Source organism: Colias eurytheme, chromosome 11 (assembly GCF_061535395.1).
Source record: "Colias eurytheme isolate Ceu_HAF_F1 chromosome 11, ilColEury1 Martin Lab GWU primary, whole genome shotgun sequence".
NCBI classification, from domain to species: domain Eukaryota; kingdom Metazoa; phylum Arthropoda; class Insecta; order Lepidoptera; family Pieridae; genus Colias; species Colias eurytheme.
In genome coordinates this window covers 4020663-4039206 of record NC_142990.1, presented here as the reverse complement: position 1 = coordinate 4039206, position 18544 = coordinate 4020663, and the positions used below count along the sequence as shown (strand labels likewise).

The window sequence follows — 18544 nt, the reverse complement described above, 5'->3', positions numbered from 1 at the left end:
AAAACAAACAATTTATTGCGATTCCTGCGAAACCTATGCATGTTCAACTTCTATTTTTAACCGATTAAAAATAAAGTCTGAGAAACATATTTATTGGAATTAAAATATTATATTAACATAGTTATATATAATGAGATATTGAAAATTTATACGTGTATTATTGTATTAAATATTTTTCCTTGCTAGGTATGTACGTTTACTTGATTTGTGGCCTTTTACACATCGATTATTAATTCAACTTAGAGAAAAAACTTTTAACTTAATTATAGAGTAAACAAAAAGTAAATCAGTGAAAATGAATGTATTTTAGTTAAAATAAAACTAAATTAAACATAAAATCTGTTAATTATACAAAATAAACGACACAATGTTTTTTTTTTGTTTCTTAAAAATGTTTTCTTCAATGTTTAAGCTGCAAAGGCTGCATTTAAATACACAACCACAAGTCATGAGACACGATTATACTTTTAGATTTATTGTTTCTTTAAAATATATTGAATTTCAATAACACAATTCAATTTGCCGATCATGAATCAGAGTTTGTACGCTTGCAATGTAGCAATATGGGATATTGATGATGTAAGATGTACATTGTACAAGTAATTCGTATTCCGTTAACCTTAGTTATGTAAAAGTTTACAAGCTTGTTATAGTAAGTAAATAGTTAAGTAGCTAACGTTGGGATTTTAGATGTTTATACGAGTTAAAGAGTTTTCTTATCTACACAAATAAACAGAAACTATTATCTTGCGATGATTGGCATGCTTTGTTTTGACGCTGTATCGATTATTGTATTTACAGTCTGAATTATCGAATCAATAAATATACACAGTTATTCATATAAATATTAGTATTTAAAAGGGTAATTTAAAAAAGCGGCAAAGCATAATTATTATTTACATGTAGAGTTTTCAAGCATAAATCTTAACAGAGAAAACGATGTGTTAAAAATCTCTCAGATAGAGAGAGATTTGAAAAGTTAGACATATAGAGCATTGTATATTGTTACATTTGTATTTGCGAGTGCTGTTTTGATCCAGTAGTATTTTACAATTCAATGATGATCTTCTTTGCATGTTTTCTAGACTTTTATGCTTCGAATAAATTGAAGTTTTAATGGACCATAAACCCAGTGCACCTTATAAGCATCGTAATGTCATTGAACTTTGCCTACTTGACACGGAACAAGCCTTTAAACCTGGTTATTGCTTTTTTATAACCACCATATAAATAATTTTCACATACTGTTATCTAAAAGGAGGTTGACAGGTGTCATCAAGCTACCTTATGATTGAGGAGTAAAATGACCTAAAATTGTAATGTCTTCGATATGATGACCGAGAAAGGGTTTGAGGGTTTTTCTTCTGCGTGCCCTAATTATTCATTTCATAATATTATGATCTGCTTTGTGTTGAGTACGTGAACGAAATTCTGCGAATATGATTTCGTTATGACGTAGGTCTGTGTTCATGTAATATTGTGAGAAGCAACAAAAAAAACTCATAAATATTAAATTTTTTAATCATACAAGGAATTATAAATAATTAAATACTAAATTAATGTATTGAACAGTTCGTGATTTAAATAAGATAAATTGTTAAATATTAAAAAGTAACCATTTATAGTATAGGTACTATTTTTTTAAATCGACCATTTCCCTAATCCCTAAGGTTTAACAATCAAAATATTATAAAAAAAATGTAATAAAAGTTAAAAATAAATAATAATCCACATTCATTTGATAATTAAACAGTTAAAAAGCTAAAAAATGTAGAGATACCTGGATATACGCATACAGTATTTAAACATTTTAATCGTTTGTTTATCATCATTTCTGTTTCCAATACTAGAAAGTAAATGTTTTGGTATTACAGCGCATGTTGGTAATACAATTAAGACATTATTATAAATCTATACTAGCACTATAAAGCTCCATGTACACTGGGTAAACACTTGTATGCAATTCTTATGCTATATATTAACACGCTTTTATTAGCTTCACGTGTGTGTTTACGTGTAATCGACTTGATTCAAGTTTGACCAAATATAAACGAACAGATTTAATTCAAAATTTGAATACCCATCAAGGACGGGTGACAATACAATAATTTTATAAATTGATCTAAATAAAGCGTGTTTTTTTAGTTTTCTTAAATGATATGCAGGACAAGGTTCGAGTATTGAGATCATTTTAGAATGCAAAAACACCCAATGTAAATGAGTCTTTACAGTAGATACCTAAATAAACTTAATAATTATGGAACTGTGAAGATATTACTATTATGTAAGGAATTAATGAAGGCCGTAAGGAGATACTCCGATGGCTGATGCATAATGTATAGGAGCTACTTGAACAGGTACCTGTAAATAAAAGTAATATTAATATATTTAAGATTCTGAATAACTACACTTATTTATGCACTAATTATAAATTAAATGAATATAAATCATAAAACATGAAAGTCTATATACACCAAGTTTTAATATAAGCGTAAAAGAAAACTCTACACTCTCTAACCCAGATTTTGTTGAAAATAACAAATTAATAAAAACAACGAAACAAAATAGCGCAATCCAAAGCCTATTTAGAAAATCACGACTTAGTTAATTTCCTTACGCGCCTTTGTTTAAGCAAGACTGCAATAATCTGGAAATCTTTGTGGAATCTTGCCAACCGGTGCTAAATAAAAAACATTATCTGTATGACAGTCTATCTAGACAGCTCGAAATTACTTAATTGTGACTACATTCACAGTTTTTGTGACTGAAGATCTTTTCCGTGACTATTACACAAATTACAATAACCGAATTACAATTTATTTGTCGAACAGTATCTATTGTATTTCTGTTACGACTAACTTATGTAAATTCTTATTTGATGTCGATTAAATATAAACAGTCAATTTAGTAATCAATTGAAAATGTAACCTAGGAATAGCTAATAAATTATGATACAAATCTCAAAACCTGTATAATCTTACTGAATAATAACTGTGGGCGTAATTGAAATAACTTTTGGGCAAAATGAAGGCATTTATAACCTATAAATTATATTATTTGTCCATAATACTGTACTTTACTAGATTTTATTAATATAAATCCATTGATAAGTATCTTTAAGATTACAATTTTGGAAGTCATGAATGAAAGGAGATTTTCGATATGAACATTCTTTGTTTAATTAAACTCTATAATTATACCAAAAATGGTGTTTTATTAGTAGTAGGTATATTTTATTTATTACATTTTACATAAATTTATAGAAAATGGCATGAGATTGAATATAAGGTACCTATAATATATAAATAAAATAGGTATCGACATCCTTCTTTATATTTTTTATCCATAAATTTTCCCGCACAGTTCCACCTCTGCATATTTTATCTATGTTACAATCACGTTTTAGCTATTTAAAAAAAAATCTATGTACATAATATACTATGTAGTTATATATCTTTGTTGCCAATTCAATAAAAACGTTACTAAATTAAAATAATTTAATAATGCATTTCAGCTTTTTTTACGTAAATATTTTTCACATTTGGATGATTCATATGATTAAATGATAAAAATCAAATCTTACTGGATGTACGGCATGGCCAGTTTTATGAACAACTGCGTTGAAACCGTTGTGATCATCAGCTGTATAAGACACAGTTCGTGTAGATCCATCAGGCTCCACTAGTGAATAACTTCCTGTAAACATTCCATAGATAACTAGATTAGATCTTATTATAATCAGACAAGACGATAATATTTTATGCAAGTAATAAACCGTCTTAATTACTGAATCCATCAATTGAACGTTAATGTTCTTATTTCCTATTTTCCATGAAAGGCACAATCCAGTGGAAGTTTATTTATGAACCCTGATGAAAGGGAGAGCTTCCGAGCTTCGTCTTTAGTCTCCATGGAAACACTATTTAAAATATTGATATTTCATAGTTTTTAACTGCTTCAAATAACAGTAAACTTCTTAAAGATCAAATATCTAGTCTCTCACAATAAAGATCTCGAAATATAGCATCTAGATGTACTGATAAAGCACTAACCTTTAACGACGTCACCATCTCTCTGCTCTTGTTGAGATTTTATGTCTCCAGTGTGAGGATCCTTAACTCCATAATTGAAAGCATATCTTGGATACGACTAGATAAACATTTAAAGAAAGTTTATTAAATTTAATTGATATCCTCATATTAATTTTTATGCCTCTTTGTGATATAGAGCAAAGTGGGATATGAAATTTTCTATATTTTTATTTATAGTGTTAGTGTTGTATAAATGAGTTATTTGGATCATAAGAATAAACGCTTTCAAAAAATAACCACTTGCCGTATACATGGAAAATTAAAAAGTGGATTTTCTCATTTTGTTCAAAATTATATTCAGTATTTTTATCTTGTATGCACAAGAAGATTCTAGCTTATACAATTTTTTTTCTTTTTTAAGTGAGCTAATATCTGTGGTGTTTGGTATATACCTCGTAAGTGCAAAAATGGCCATTTTTTGTTTTTTGGCCATCTATACTGATAAAAACGTCCTCTTTCGTTTGGTCTATGTCACATAAGCCTATTGATAGTAGAAATACCTTAAATAGGTTGTATCAAAACCACTTAAGTACAAAAAAAAATATTTTTATTTGATACAAATATATTAATATAACTTAACATAGACTTGTAAAACGAATACTCAATCAACGAACGGCCATTTACAACGTAAGAGCACTTAACATAATTAGACCAAACTTAACAGGTCTTCTCTGAGTTCTCCCTTACTTAAATATAACGTTAGTTGGCACATAATTTAAATCTTCAGACATTAGGTCTCAAGCCTATTATCTATAAAGAAACATGCATGTGATGCAAGATCTCTTAGACTTAGTGTGTTCAGAAACGTTTACCAATCTTTAAATCGATTTAAAGATTGGTAAACGTTTAAAAAGCCAAAAAACGATACCTACATGCACAAGGTTTGATTCTTTGTCTCTTCAAATTCATTCTTTCATGTCAGATTAGAATAGATTTAGAAAAATCGGAGCTTATGGCAACATTTCACTATAAAACTAAAAGATAAAAGCTGTTTGTTTACAGATTCCAAATTTAACTGCATCTGTAGCCTTTTATAAAAGAAACTTTGGACTTTTAATTTAAAAATCCGCAAAGTTACTACTAAACGAACATTCCATTATGTTATGTATGAAGGAATAGCTCAAAGAGGTGCGGATGAAATCGCATTATGCTTATGGCATTTTATTAACCGTTTGGCAGAAGAAGTAGAGTAGCTTATTTTATATTCAGTGTTTTCCAGGTCAAAAACGGTATAATATCTTGCCTGTTAAGCAGATATTGAAAGATTCATTCAAAAAAGAAACAGCACCATCTCCGTTCCCCGAGATAAATGAAAATGACCAGCAATCGCCATGATGTAAAATTAATTAATGAATCTGACTTCAAAAGAAATACTGCAACAGACAAAACTACATTTGGTTAGAACTGTATTTTCTGGTTGATGTATGAAATGTCTAATGACGTAGATTTTAAATACTCTTTGAGTGAAAATGAAGAGTTTCTGTATTTCTGGTTTAAGAGAACTGAGAAAAGATAGAATTCTCCGAAGTGGCTTTGCCATTGGCCTCTAATGAGCCTATCAATATCGATGCTCTGAAATTCAAAGATATCTTAGATCTCCTGCCAATAAGTGATCCAATTTATGATATTATTATTTCAAATCATTGTCTCATGGTCCGACTAGAAACAATCTTATGACTTTCAGTGACAGTGATGACGACTATGAATGAATGTTGTAGTGGTACGTTTTACAAACAAATTTTATTTGACTGGATCCAGCTCGTAACTATTTGTAGGGTAAAGACATCTTCTCACAAGGAGAAGACATGAGCAGTAATCACCATGCTTGCTCACTGCTGGTTGGTGATTTCAGACCATAATCCCGGTTGCCATCACTATGTTTTCCTGTTATTAGAAATGATGATGTTTTCTTGTTATAGAAGATGTATCTCTGGTTATTAGAGAACCTACTTATGCATCCGAAAAAGACACATTGGTACATGTCGGTTGATGGGATCGATCCCGCAGCATCTAGCACGGCAGGCAAGCGAACTACCGTGACTTCTGAACCACACACACACACACACACTACTTTTAGGATTTTACTTTGTAGAGAGAGTATCAGAGAATTGCATATTGCACGAAAATCACAATATTTCCTGGCTTTTTTATGAGTACTTATTTGTGGCAAATCACACTCCTATTCGTTTTTGTTTTTATATATGGTTAAATCTATTTGTATGGAAGACGTTTCCCCATAATATTTGTTTTTTAATGTCTGTTTATGTCTCCGTCGAAAAAAAGAAAAGAAAAATCCTTTCCATTAAGGTAAAAATAGGAATAAATACTAATTAAGAGTACAAATAAATATGCTCTAATCCACTTAAGTACACACGTTTTAGACATTTTCACATCATTTTCACATTTTTTCTTTTGGTACAAACATGTTAAGTAACAATTACTCTTGAACTAGAACATTTTTTTTATTTTTTTTTGTAAGTGTTCAAAACTTGAACATAATAGACATTTAAATATCATAAATTTGTTTTACTCAAGTGTTTATTCCGATCTGTAGCAACAGGGTAGCAACCGTGAAAACTTTCAAACGCTCATACCCAAAAATCACCATTTTGCACTTAAGTGGTACGTACCAAATACCACAGATATACATCCTACATTTAAAGTTTTAGATAATTTAAATTTAATGAAACAATTCAGTTGAATTATTAAAAAGTCCAATGTAGAGTCACCGAATAATAAGCTGTAAAGTTTTATTTCCACTTTTACGGTATATTTCACATGCATTTCAGGAGCAAGTAAATAGGTTATCGAGAATATTGTTGAATGAAACTTCTTTACGATAAAAAATAACAATAAATTTCAATACAAAGTAGCCAGCTCATTCTCCGTACATTATAATATAATCGTAAAAGGTCGCCGTATTCGTAACAGGTTTTACCAAAGGCCAAACAGACTTCATTCAGTGTAATTTCACTTTATCATACGTTAATAAATTCATTGAGTAATTTTTCATTGAATCATTCATGTAGTAAATATTATCACTACATAGTATAAAACAAAGTCCTCCACCGCGTTGTAGTATAGCGCCAATTCATTTTTTTTTATCAATAGATGAATATAGTGGTTCTCGAGGTTTCATAATTTGTAAAGTTTTAGACTATGCGTGCTACCAAAGTTAATATTTAATAGAGGAATAATTTGTGTTTTATATTTAGGTGAGTAATGTCTTTACACAAAAACTACTGGACCGATTTTAAAAATTCTTTCCCCCGTAGAAATCTACATATTCGAGTTACATAGACTATTTCTTTTGCTCATGTAAATCCAGAAGAGTAAAAAAAACAACTTACATTAGGTACAGCAACGGGCACAGGTATTGGTGCGTGGAGGGCGGCTGGCGAATGATAAATAGCATTGTACTGAATGGGCACTGCTACTGCTGCTCCCAAAGAGGCTAACAACGTTATAAGCTAGGAGATTTGAAACAGAAATATAAACATTAAATTCTTTCCAAACGCGAATACGTAATACTTTATATGCGATAATATTAATTAATATATTTAATGCTATAATATGTTATATGCGAAAGTATATACTTTCGCATACAACCTGGCTCATTACCCATATGGGTAATGAGCCCGATTTAAAACATAAGTATAGTAGTAGTAATATAATCAATAGTTGGTCGTAGATTCAAACATCAACTTAAGATCCTTAATTCCTAGATAAAGCATACATCAACTGTCGTCACATCAGAGATTGAGAAAGAAACCCAAATTATATTATAATCCAACTCACAGAACAGTATGAAAATACATCAAAACCTAAAATAACTTAAAGAAATTGTAGGAATGTAAGTATTATACATTTTTCAATCACCAAAAATTTATTAATAACAAAGAAGACGTAAAAACTTCTTTCTTGCAAAAAGTTATTCGTATATTTTTATATCACACAGTTATACGTAATAACTAATAAATAATAATGTAGTTTTACTCACCAACATGGCACCAAAATAACACACACGCACGGTAATATTAAATTCTATTCTAGCCTAAACATCCTCCAATACCTAAGTATTTAAAGGGCCCCTCCATAACCTGAAAGTTGTAAAGTTCTTGGCTTCTTGACAGGCATAGAACATATTTCTAGCGCAAAAATTATTCATCATAGTATATTTTAATCAATACATTTAATTTCGTTTGAAGAAATAAAATCCACTTTATTTAATATTCCAACTAAAATACAAACAATAAACATGATAAAAGGTCCAACTCAAAAACTAACTAAGGATAATGTAGATAATTATTTTCACAGTATATCTATTGCATTTATAAATAAATGAAAATCATAGTATGTATATGAAACAATTATCTGCACCAGCAATATATGTTGAAATAACCAATTTGGTGCATTCAAGACGTATGATGTAACCTAAATACTATGATACAAGATCGATGAGTATTCATCAACAGTGAGATTACGATTTAGATTAATAGAGAAATATTTTATGAAAATCCTCGTGATGTTATAATATACACCTACCTACAGCTCCTATGAATAACCATGAAATGTAATAATGTGATTGTTTCTAATACCTTTTGAAAATATCCGCACCTTTTTTAATAGCTCGATTTAACTATTTATCGTAATATGTTTTCTGTTTACTCTGATATAATCATAAGTAGGTAACATGAATACCTAAATAATATGAAATATAAGACAAGATTGACAAAAGAAAAGAATATTGAATACAGTATAATATTTAAAAGTTATCTTTTCATTCAATATTTGTTTATCAATTATATAACATAACTAGCGGTCCGCCCCGGCTTCGCCCGTGGTACATATGAAAAATAGATGTTGGCCGATTCTCAGACTTACCCGATATGCACAGAAAATTTCATGAGAATCGGTCCACCCGTTTCGGAGGAGTATGCAGACTAACATTGTGACACGAGAATTTTATATATAAGATTTGTAAGTCTTCCTCAGTCTAGACTATTGTTATTGTATTATTATCAGAGCATATTAGAATCACAATACATCATTCAATTACAACAATTGAAAGTCAATTGAAATTTGGTTTACATAACCTGATAACCATTAGGTCGGCAACCTTTGTCTGATCGGGATATTTATTATTCTATTTTTGTTTCTGTTACTAAATGTATTAATATTGTGAAAATATTATAGTCACCACATTTAAATATTTCCTGAACAATGTAACATTCACTATATTGAAATAGGTACATATTATCTAAGTATATTACAATAGTCACGATTCATTAGAAAATGCGAGAAAAAACTCTCCTGAATATTGATCCGTACGTAATAACTGTTACATAATATACATATATATAGTCATTTAATAACCAACATCAAAAATGGAGGAGATACTCCAAGTATTGTGTATATTCTTACAGTAAGAGATTAAATTTTTAAGTGTATATCTGAGAAGATTCACTACGAGGCAAACGGAAACGAATTTAGCACGTAAAAGGTCAGGCGGTGCTCATACTTTGGTGAATTTTAATATAACAACCATAAAGTACACAGTTTCTAAACTGGTTATGATAAGTTAATAAGTACCAAAGATAAAGACATGGATACTTCTTCATATTTTATTAACTAGCGGTCCGCCCCGGCTTCGCCCGTGGTACATATTTCGTAATAAAAGGTAGCCTATGTTCTTTCTCAGGGTCTAAAGATTGTCTGTGCCAAATTTCATCAAAATCGGTCCAGTAGTTTATGCGTGAAAACCATACATACAAACCTTTCCTCTTTATAATATTAGTATAGATATTTCCTATTTTTGGTGGTATTGAAACTATATTCATGATAATGAATATAAATCGGAAAGTTTATATGAGTGCTTCCTGTAAAGGCTTCCCGTTCTTGTACGTTAAAGCTGCCATAACAATTTAATCGATATTAAATATGTAGTTACAAAAATTGTTTATTCGCACTAATCAAACTGATATTTTAAAGAATTACACTTGCACATCAACTTGTATTTAAAAACAAGTCAATAACTGCGTTAAAAACAACCGACTTCAAACTTGCACTTGCAACATTTACAAATACAGACAAAAATGCTCATAAAATAAAAACTACTGGGCCTATCCGAATAAAATTTTTATGGGACCAATTCGACACCATCCCGCATCGAACAAAAAAAGAATCACGTAAATCGGTTCAGAAACCACGGAGTAATCGGTGTACATACATAAAAAAAAAAAAAAAAAAACATACCGGCCGAATTGATAACCTCCTCCTTTTTTTTGAAGTCGGTTAAAAACACGTATAGTCGATATTGTAGTACAGTAAATTATTTTAACACGTTCAATGTTTGTTTTATTTTTATGTTTATGTTATTGATACGTACCATAAATGTTAGATACGATAAACTGACCTTGGATACCATCCGAGAGCGGTTGTTTACTTGTGATCCTCTTTCTGTTTACAAATTTGTCACATAAATTAACGTTAACATTTAAATCGACCTTCTTGTTCACCACAATCTCCAGGTGAAGGTGTATCACCTTCCGCTTTTATCTAATGAAGAGCCTTAACCTAATCCAGAAATATCTTGGATGCGTCCGTTTGTTTAATGAAGTCTGTATCTTGTCGATATTATAGATTATCTTTAATACAAACACTCATCGTGTGGTTTTAATCCAAACATCCTCGCATGATGCATGAAGGGAAGCCACAATAGCCGAAGCCGACAATCTGGAGCACCGGAGCGCCCTGTGCGGCCGCGCATCGCGACGACATGGAAAGTGCGTTGTTTATTTATTTTTAACGCCATCATGATGTTCTGTGCCCACCTTAGTACAGATATAGACACCGCATTGATCAGACAGCGGGCACTTAATATTGATTGATTCACAAACTGGTCAATGCGCTCATCGTATTGTACGTTGCAAATGGATTTCGGTTGCTACGACAAGGACTCGGGCGAAGTGGAGTGCTACCTCGAAATACGTAAATAAATTTTAAACGCAACTAATTCGACGATTTATCGCTTACTTCGAATCGTATTGTAATTGATATTTTTAGTTGGAAACGATGTTGTTTTTGGGTCGTGTAAACAAGCGGTCTCTTCTGACAGTAAGTTAGTCTGTATGTCAGCGCAGTCTGTGATCGTTGGCCGAGTTATACACTGTTAAGAACGTAAATCATTACTTTCTCCGTAGAAGTTAATTGATCGTAATCATTGCACAATGAGTAGAGAAGCTAGGTCGTACAATGCTAGACGAGACGAAATGCCCAGGCGTGAGTAATAACTTTAAGACAAAATATTCGATTGAAAAAAACAATTTTCGCCAATTAATAGAACATTTAAATATTTTAGATTGTGATACGGGTACTTCTTGCGCTATTACGATACAGATGCGTAAGTGACTTCATGTTTTTCATTTTAACACGGCTAAAAGTAAGTTATAAGAATGTATATTAAACGCGATAGCATATTTTTTAACAAACTGCATTATTATCTTCATACGAAATACTTGAGAATTAAATACGGCGAAGATTTATGGATCTTATCGTCCGAACAGCATCGCATACGCGCGCAGAACTGCATCCAATAAATCAAACTAAATCGGTTACGTCAATTCGTTTCTTCGCTTATAGTGTAATATCGGAGAAATGTATTTTAATATGATGATTGTTTTCGATAGCCAATCCAGAAGCAGCGGGTTGTGTTGAGAGGTTCGCCACTTTAATGTCATTCCTTCTAGTCATCATCACTTTTCCTTTTTCGTTGTTTGAATGTTTTAAGGTAATAATTTTTTATATTTATTTGTCCTTTGTATTCTTTGAATATTTTATAATTTAAGCTCGATAATATAACTTCAATTTGAATTTATTTAAACCCATTTAAAATAAAGAAAATAATATTTGTTTACTGTGAACACTTTATTATTTAGATGAGTGTCTCTACAATCTCTACCACTTCTCTTTGTGGTAGAGATTATGACATAATCCAATTAAGAGGCGTATAAAGTCACGGAACTATAAAGTATCTTCTTAATGCTCCATTTTAGGTAGTACAAGAATTTGAAAGAGCTGTTATATTCCGCCTCGGCAGATTAAGAAAAGGTGGTGCTAGAGGACCAGGCTTATTTTTCGTCCTACCTTGCATCGATACTTACAGAAAAGTTGATCTTCGTACTGTCTCATTTGATGTTCCTCCTCAAGAAGTATGTAAATCCAATATCATTTTAACATTTTCATCTTATTCATAAAAGGCATAAAAAGTATAAAAACTATTTTAATATATTAATTTTATCTATCAAATAGAGACTAGATAAACATTACATTGAAATGTTTCCTCTTTGCGATCGTTATTTTGTTGACAAATATTAATCACCGACCGCTACGGTTTAGTAACCCGCACTTCAATGGAATTTTGATTGAACTTGCATCAGATAATACAAAAATGTTTCATCATTCAATTTTAACTATAAGAGTTTACACTGGAAACTTCCCATTGCCAAAAATAGGTAGTCACAATATTACAAACAAAATGTTGACTATTAAACGAATCATAAATGTCCCGTAAATTAATTTCTCGTCTATTCTCGTTTATTCCTTGTGCCTATCTTTAACACAAGATACTATCAATACATAAACTATTAGCATTGTGCTTCATACATAAACACTCAATTAGCCATAGTTTATTGCAGTATAATTCTTTACAAATAACAATAACTCAATCTTTCATTCAGCAATTGTATCGTATTATTTTTGAAATATAACGCCACATGGCCAGTGAGGCATTGGTATTGAAAACAGTTAACCTAAATGCCGCTCGCATTTAATTGATGCGGCTGTAAACCGTCAATCAAAGTTTTACGACGAACAAACAATTGTTCGATGTAAACCAATTGTCTGGAGAAAACTAATAAAACGTCTATTAATATCATGCAAGATTATAACTCTAGTCGCGTGAATTAGTAGTTAGTCATCTTTTTCAAGTAGAACTACATCACATTCTCTTGTTCTTTCTTCTGTACGTTATTTTGTATTTAAGAGTTTCAGGGTCAGGTATTGCCTTTATATATCAGGACTAGATCTAATCGTTTATCAAAACTGGACGTTTTACTTATTAATCTTAATTTGTATCGTATTTTCAAAAGAGCTACAACATTAACAATTTAACCCTAAATCCTAATTTTAAATATACGACATATTAATTTTATGTGAACAAATGTTTATTTAAACATGTCGAATATATCTGAAATTGCTAACAGACATCGCGCAGCGGCGACCTCATTTGTCTAACGGATTGATGCCCGGGAATAATACATTGGATTTAAAAATCAACATTTACGCTTACAAAATTCAGCTGTGATCGAAAATTTATGATATAGGTATATTTTATTAGCGAGTATATGTGTACTATTCTGTGGATAACAATTTTATTATTGGTTTTGTCGGTTGCTGATTAGGTTATAAAAAAAATAATGATATTCTATACCAGGGATGGTACTGGTTTCTGTTTAAATTGACCAGTTTTTTAGTCTATTCTGTAAGAGGCTTAAGGAAGAACTATGTATCTAGAAGAAGATACTTTCGATACCTATATAGAGTTAATAAAAAAGCTTAAATTTTATGTTTAAAGGTTTTGACAAGAGATTCAGTTACCGTAGCTGTAGATGCTGTTGTATATTATAGAATAAAGGAGCCCTTGAATGCCGTCGTCAGAGTTGCCGATTATAGGTGAGATAACTTTTGTATTAGCACAGTTTGAAATCTAATTTTTAATTGTATAACATATAAATAATATAAATTAGAAACCTCTTGCCCTTTGGATCATCATAGATTCTATAATTAATCGGAAATTTCATAGAACCTGGCAATTATCGTTAGTTACCTAAATTGTATCACGTAAGCAATCCACCTGATTTAAAGCCTCGTACATACTTCGGAAATAGGCTGAAAGAGAATAAACTTATTCTAAAGAAACTCCCCTATAAACATATCTCAATCGTCCCGTATAAAATCATTCTTCAAACCATGTCTCCGAAATTAATATAAATAAAAAAATTAGCCTGTCAGTATTTACATTAGAAGGATTTATTGTTTTTTTTTATTATTCATTTTGGTCTTTTGATACAATTAACAGCGCTTCAACTCGTCTATTAGCTGCCACAACACTTCGAAATGTTTTGGGCATGCGAGATCTGGCTCAGCTCTTATCCGACCGAGAAGCCATTAGCCACATGATGCAAGCCAACCTGGACGAAGCAACCGATCCTTGGGGAGTGGAAGTGGAGAGGGTTGAAATGTTCGTAAATCTTGCTTTATCTGAACAAATTATCGATTTATAGTTTTAATTGCGTGTAAATTTGATTGATTTTTTATTTTATTTCAATTGTCACTGATATCTTCGTGTACGTTTAAATGAAATAATGGAAGACACAGGCTCCTGAAAAACAGTTTTTACTATCTTAGAAGCCTGAGGTCACTTTAATGTGTAAAATTATTTTATGAAAATAAATGATTTATTTATTTAATTTTAAAGAATAGAAAACCCTCGATCATTAGGCGGGACTAAAACCAGCATAATTCGCCGTGCCACCCATAATCAAACTTTAAGATAGAGTTATCGTTTTTCCTTTTGTTGGATAGTAAATTTGCATAACAAATTTCAGCAATCTTTTTTGTGCATAAGCACTTCAAATGTCTTTATATAACTACAGCATTGTAATAGTTATTTTGCGGAATATCTACCGATTGTATTGAAAACGAGAAAGCATTAAGCTAATACTTATTATTTAACTTTATTTGCTTCTTATAAAATCCTTAATAAAAATCAAATAACATTATTTTATTCAGATTTAGATACATTACAACTCTGTGAACGAAATATTCCCTTAATCTAGATAATAAATAATCTATGTATTTATGATTACTTCACAAAAAAGCAATTGAAATATTTATAAATTTTTCAGAAAGGACGTTCGGCTCCCAGTACAGTTACAACGTGCGATGGCCGCAGAGGCCGAGGCAGATCGCGAGGCTCGAGCGAAGATAATAGCTGCTGAGGGAGAAATCAAAGCTTCTAAGGCCTTGCGAGAGGCGTCCCTAGTTATGATTGATAACCCTATGGCCTTACAGGTAAGTTTGTGTCACTTTTGTATATTTATTTTATACTAGCGGTCCGCCTCGGCTTCGCCCGTGGTACATGTTTACGTTTTCTCTACATAAGAACCATCCTCGTACTTCAAGGAATATAATAAAAAAAGAATTATCGAAATCGGTTCAGCCGTTCTCGAGTTATGCGCTTACCAACACATTTTGCGATTCATTTTTATATATAAGAAGAAGATTATTCATACAAATGACACATTCAGGAATAAAGTTTTTGGTTGAAATAACCTTAGATAATAATTATGATAACTTTTATTTATTTACCTATGACAGGCAAGAATGTAATTACAGTTAAACACAAGCACCATTTTTTATTCTAATATGATAAACCCAGTATTTGATGTATCGAAATGTAGAGTCTTGTAGAGACTGTTTTTTAGCAATGAAACTAGTTCTTAAATTCCAAATTAAAGAAGTTAATCAACTTTCTTAATCTACACCACATTATACCTATTACTTACTTTTTCAAATAAACAAAAATATTTATTCATAAAATCGATGTATACAGATAACTCAAAAAACATATTAGGTACTAGCTTTCCACCCGCGGCATCGCCCGCGCAGTCAAAGAAAAACCCACATAGTTCCCGTTCCCGTGGGATTTCCGGGATAAAATCTATCCTATGTCGGGTATCAAAATATCTCTACACCTAATTTCATGCAAATTGGTTCAGTAGTTAAGGCGTGATTGAGTAACAGACAGACAGGCAGAGTTACTTTCGCATTTATAATATTATATTTATTATATAGTATGGATTTAATATTTAGGTAATTTACACAATTTACAAATGTTTATACACATGTTTATGTTTCAGCTGCGGTATCTCCAATCTCTAAATACGATATCAGCAGAGAAGAACTCGACGATAATATTCCCTTTTCCGATGGATTTTCTCAAAACTTTCCTAAGTGGCGGGGCCGGGCCAAGCGTATCACATTCACAATTGCCTATTTAATTAAATTAATTTTAATTAGATGTTTATGTTAAGTGTATTATAAGAACTTTATAAAGAAAGACGTATTATGTAAAAGAAAATTCAAAACATACAATCAATGTTCAGATTAACAAAGGCTGTGTTTGCCTTGATCTGTTTTGATTTGTTTCGACATCGTAGCGTATCGCTCTGTATCGAAATCGAACATTAAAAAAAGAAATACATATTGTACATAACGAGTAAATATCCTCCTAGTCTTATCTAGTCAAATTCGAAACTTTTACAAATATATGTTGTTATATTTTTTAAACGTTGTTTTATTTGCCATCCAAAACTTTTGAAACATTTACATTACTTTATTGTTCTGTGTACATTACCGATTGAAAAGAGATTATTTAAAATTATTAGTTAGCTATGTTCTAAAGTCAGTTGGAATGACAATAAAACTGTCCAATCTATTATATTTTATTCCACTAATAACAAGAATACGAATATTTTTATGTTATTATGATTTATATATATGTAATTATGTATTAAATGACCTACAAAATGATAAGAACTGGTAGATCAAAAATTGATCTTACAGGTGAAGTTATAGTGTTTGTTTTATAGCTATTACTTTAGTCAGTAAATAAAATGTAGGTTAATTAACTAGCTTTATATTTACATTACAGAAATTCACAAAGAGACTCTTTTGGAAAGAATTTTTACTTTATTCGCAATATTAACTCTTGTGGTGTTTCCTTTCGCTATAATATTTTGTTTTAGAGTAAGTATTCTTTTACATTCTTGAATTGAATAATATAAATAAATTGAGGGATTTACAAATTTTCAGCATTTCGATAAAGAGACACAGAAACTAAACTACTACAATTTATTAAAGAATAGATTGCAAATATATAACATAGAATTCATTGTAGGTTGTAAAACAATACAAGAGAGCAGTAATACTTCGTTTTGGTCGAGTAAGAAGCGACTCTCCCGCAGGGCCCGGCATCATCTGGCTTGTACCATGTACCGACAGCGTGGTCTTCATAGACATGAGAACACAATCATTTAATTTGCCTCCACAAGAAGTAATTATAGTTTCATTATACTTACGTACTTGTGTGCTTTTGGACACATATGAATTACCAAATAAGCATTATTTGGAATCGTTTTTCAATGAAACATGCCATAGGTATACCTGAAGTTATTTTTGACACCTTTCTCCTGATATAAGCTATTATTATATTACTGCATAGTAGGTCCTTTATATTTAGAGTGTCGCGGAAGAATTCCAACCAATACCCACGGCCCTATCATTAAAACGGCTCGACGGAACACAGCGGGGTTTTAGTCGGTAAGAATCCGACATAACCCACGGCTCCTTCCCCGGGTATCTTTGGAAGATTTCCCCACTTAAAAAAAGGTCCTTTATATTTTCTATATCATTTTCTTTCAGATTCTTACAAAGGATTCTGTAACTGTTAGCGTTGATGCCGTTGTATATTATCATGTCATGAATCCATTATGCAGCTTGCTGAATGTTCAATCTCACAAGTATCAAATTTTTTAACATTTATTTTTAAGAAAGCGTTTTCGATCATGTGGTACTCCTGTTACTTACTGCTCTTGAGACAAAAAAGTAGTCGAATGTATTTGAAATTTTGAAGTCTAGAGTCTTTATTAATTACTCTAACTTGATAATGAATGTATTCATTTATTTACAGACGTGCAACTGAAATTCTTTCTGTTGCGTTACTGAGGAACATTTTAGGGCAATACACGCTTTCAGATCTGCTGTCAAATAGAGTGCTAATAAGTGATGCCCTAAGAAAGGAAATAGATAAAGGAACAGCCGAATGGGGGGTTGGAGTAGAACGAGTTGAAATGTACACATTTTATAATTAAATTGTTTTTGAATTCCCAAAAATAATTATTATGTTAAATAATCTTAAAGCAAGCCGTATTCTACTTCATCCACATTAACCGCCAATGGTAGCATAACTCTTAAATGATATTCACAGAAAGGATGTAATGTTACCTTTTGAATTACAAAAGGCAATGGCCGCAGAAGCTGAGGGTACTCGAATCGCAAAAGCAAAAATTATCGAAGCAGAAGGGGAAATAAAAGCAGCTGAAAATCTCAAGGAAGCCTCAAAAATTATGATGCAACATCCCAAAACGATGCTTGTAAATATCACAAACTAATATTATGTCCATAGTTCATAACTGATTACTTATAATGATATTTTTTTCAGCTCAGATATTTGCAGACTTTAAATTCTCTCGCTGCACAACAAAGCACAACAGTATTATTTCCCATCCCAATTGAAATACCACATCAATAAAATTTCAAAAAAATTGTAA

At 31.2% G+C, this 18544-nt stretch overlaps 3 protein-coding genes across 6 annotated transcripts; 2 read left to right on the top strand and 1 right to left on the bottom strand.

Annotated features, from left to right (window-relative positions):
* Positions 1-1503: 1503 nt before the first annotated feature.
* LOC149904455 (cuticle protein 19-like) lies at positions 1504-8193 on the bottom strand. The gene is made up of 5 exons (XM_090107307.1): positions 8092-8193; positions 7442-7561; positions 4053-4149; positions 3584-3696; positions 1504-2361 (listed from the first exon to the last, which is right to left on the bottom strand). The coding sequence occupies exons 1-5, from the start codon at positions 8095-8097 to the stop codon at positions 2293-2295; spliced, it is 405 nt and encodes a 134-aa protein (XP_089963433.1). The 5' UTR covers positions 8098-8193; the 3' UTR covers positions 1504-2292.
* A 2322-nt stretch (positions 8194-10515) lies between these two features.
* LOC149904454 (band 7 protein AGAP004871-like) lies at positions 10516-16213 on the top strand. 4 transcript variants are annotated; one of them, XM_090106936.1, is made up of 8 exons: positions 10885-11372; positions 11452-11493; positions 11780-11880; positions 12146-12301; positions 13726-13823; positions 14230-14391; positions 15059-15224; positions 16073-16213. In XM_090106936.1, exons 1-8 carry the CDS (start codon positions 11321-11323, stop codon positions 16211-16213), a joined length of 918 nt encoding a protein of 305 aa, XP_089963062.1. In that variant the 5' UTR covers positions 10885-11320. The 4 variants fall into 4 exon arrangements, with proteins under 4 accessions (XP_089963064.1, XP_089963062.1, XP_089963063.1 ...); XM_090106938.1 differs by lacking the exons at positions 10885-11372; positions 11452-11493 and adding an exon at positions 10516-10876; XM_090106937.1 differs by lacking the exon at positions 11452-11493 and having other exon boundaries at positions 10885-11081.
* Positions 16214-16741: 528 nt separating this feature from the next.
* On the top strand, positions 16742-18525 carry LOC149904453 (band 7 protein AGAP004871-like). Its single transcript, XM_090107056.1, has 7 exons — positions 16742-16778; positions 16867-16961; positions 17113-17268; positions 17637-17734; positions 17905-18066; positions 18202-18367; positions 18436-18525. The coding sequence occupies exons 1-7, from the start codon at positions 16742-16744 to the stop codon at positions 18523-18525; spliced, it is 804 nt and encodes a 267-aa protein (XP_089963182.1).
* Positions 18526-18544: the final 19 nt, after the last annotated feature.

Coding starts and splice junctions, on each gene's coding strand:
- LOC149904455 (XM_090107307.1), bottom strand. Junction 3,697..4,052: donor AGATGGTGACGTCGTTAAAG/GTTAGTGCTTTA, acceptor GAATGTTTACAG/GAAGTTATTCACTAGTGGAG. Junction 2,362..3,583: donor CTGGCCATGCCGTACATCCA/GTAAGATTTGAT, acceptor TTTTATTTACAG/GTACCTGTTCAAGTAGCTCC.
- LOC149904453 (XM_090107056.1), top strand. CDS start 16,742: ATGATAAGAACTGGTAGATCAAAAATTGATCTTACAG. Junction 17,269..17,636: donor TTAATTTGCCTCCACAAGAA/GTAATTATAGTT, acceptor ATTTTCTTTCAG/ATTCTTACAAAGGATTCTGT. Junction 17,735..17,904: donor CTGAATGTTCAATCTCACAA/GTATCAAATTTT, acceptor ATTTATTTACAG/ACGTGCAACTGAAATTCTTT.
- LOC149904454 (XM_090106935.1), top strand. CDS start 11,346: ATGCTAGACGAGACGAAATGCCCAGGCGTGAGTAATAACTTTAAGACA. Junction 11,494..11,779: donor CGCTATTACGATACAGATGC/GTAAGTGACTTC, acceptor TGTTTTCGATAG/CCAATCCAGAAGCAGCGGGT. Junction 13,824..14,229: donor GTCAGAGTTGCCGATTATAG/GTGAGATAACTT, acceptor TACAATTAACAG/CGCTTCAACTCGTCTATTAG.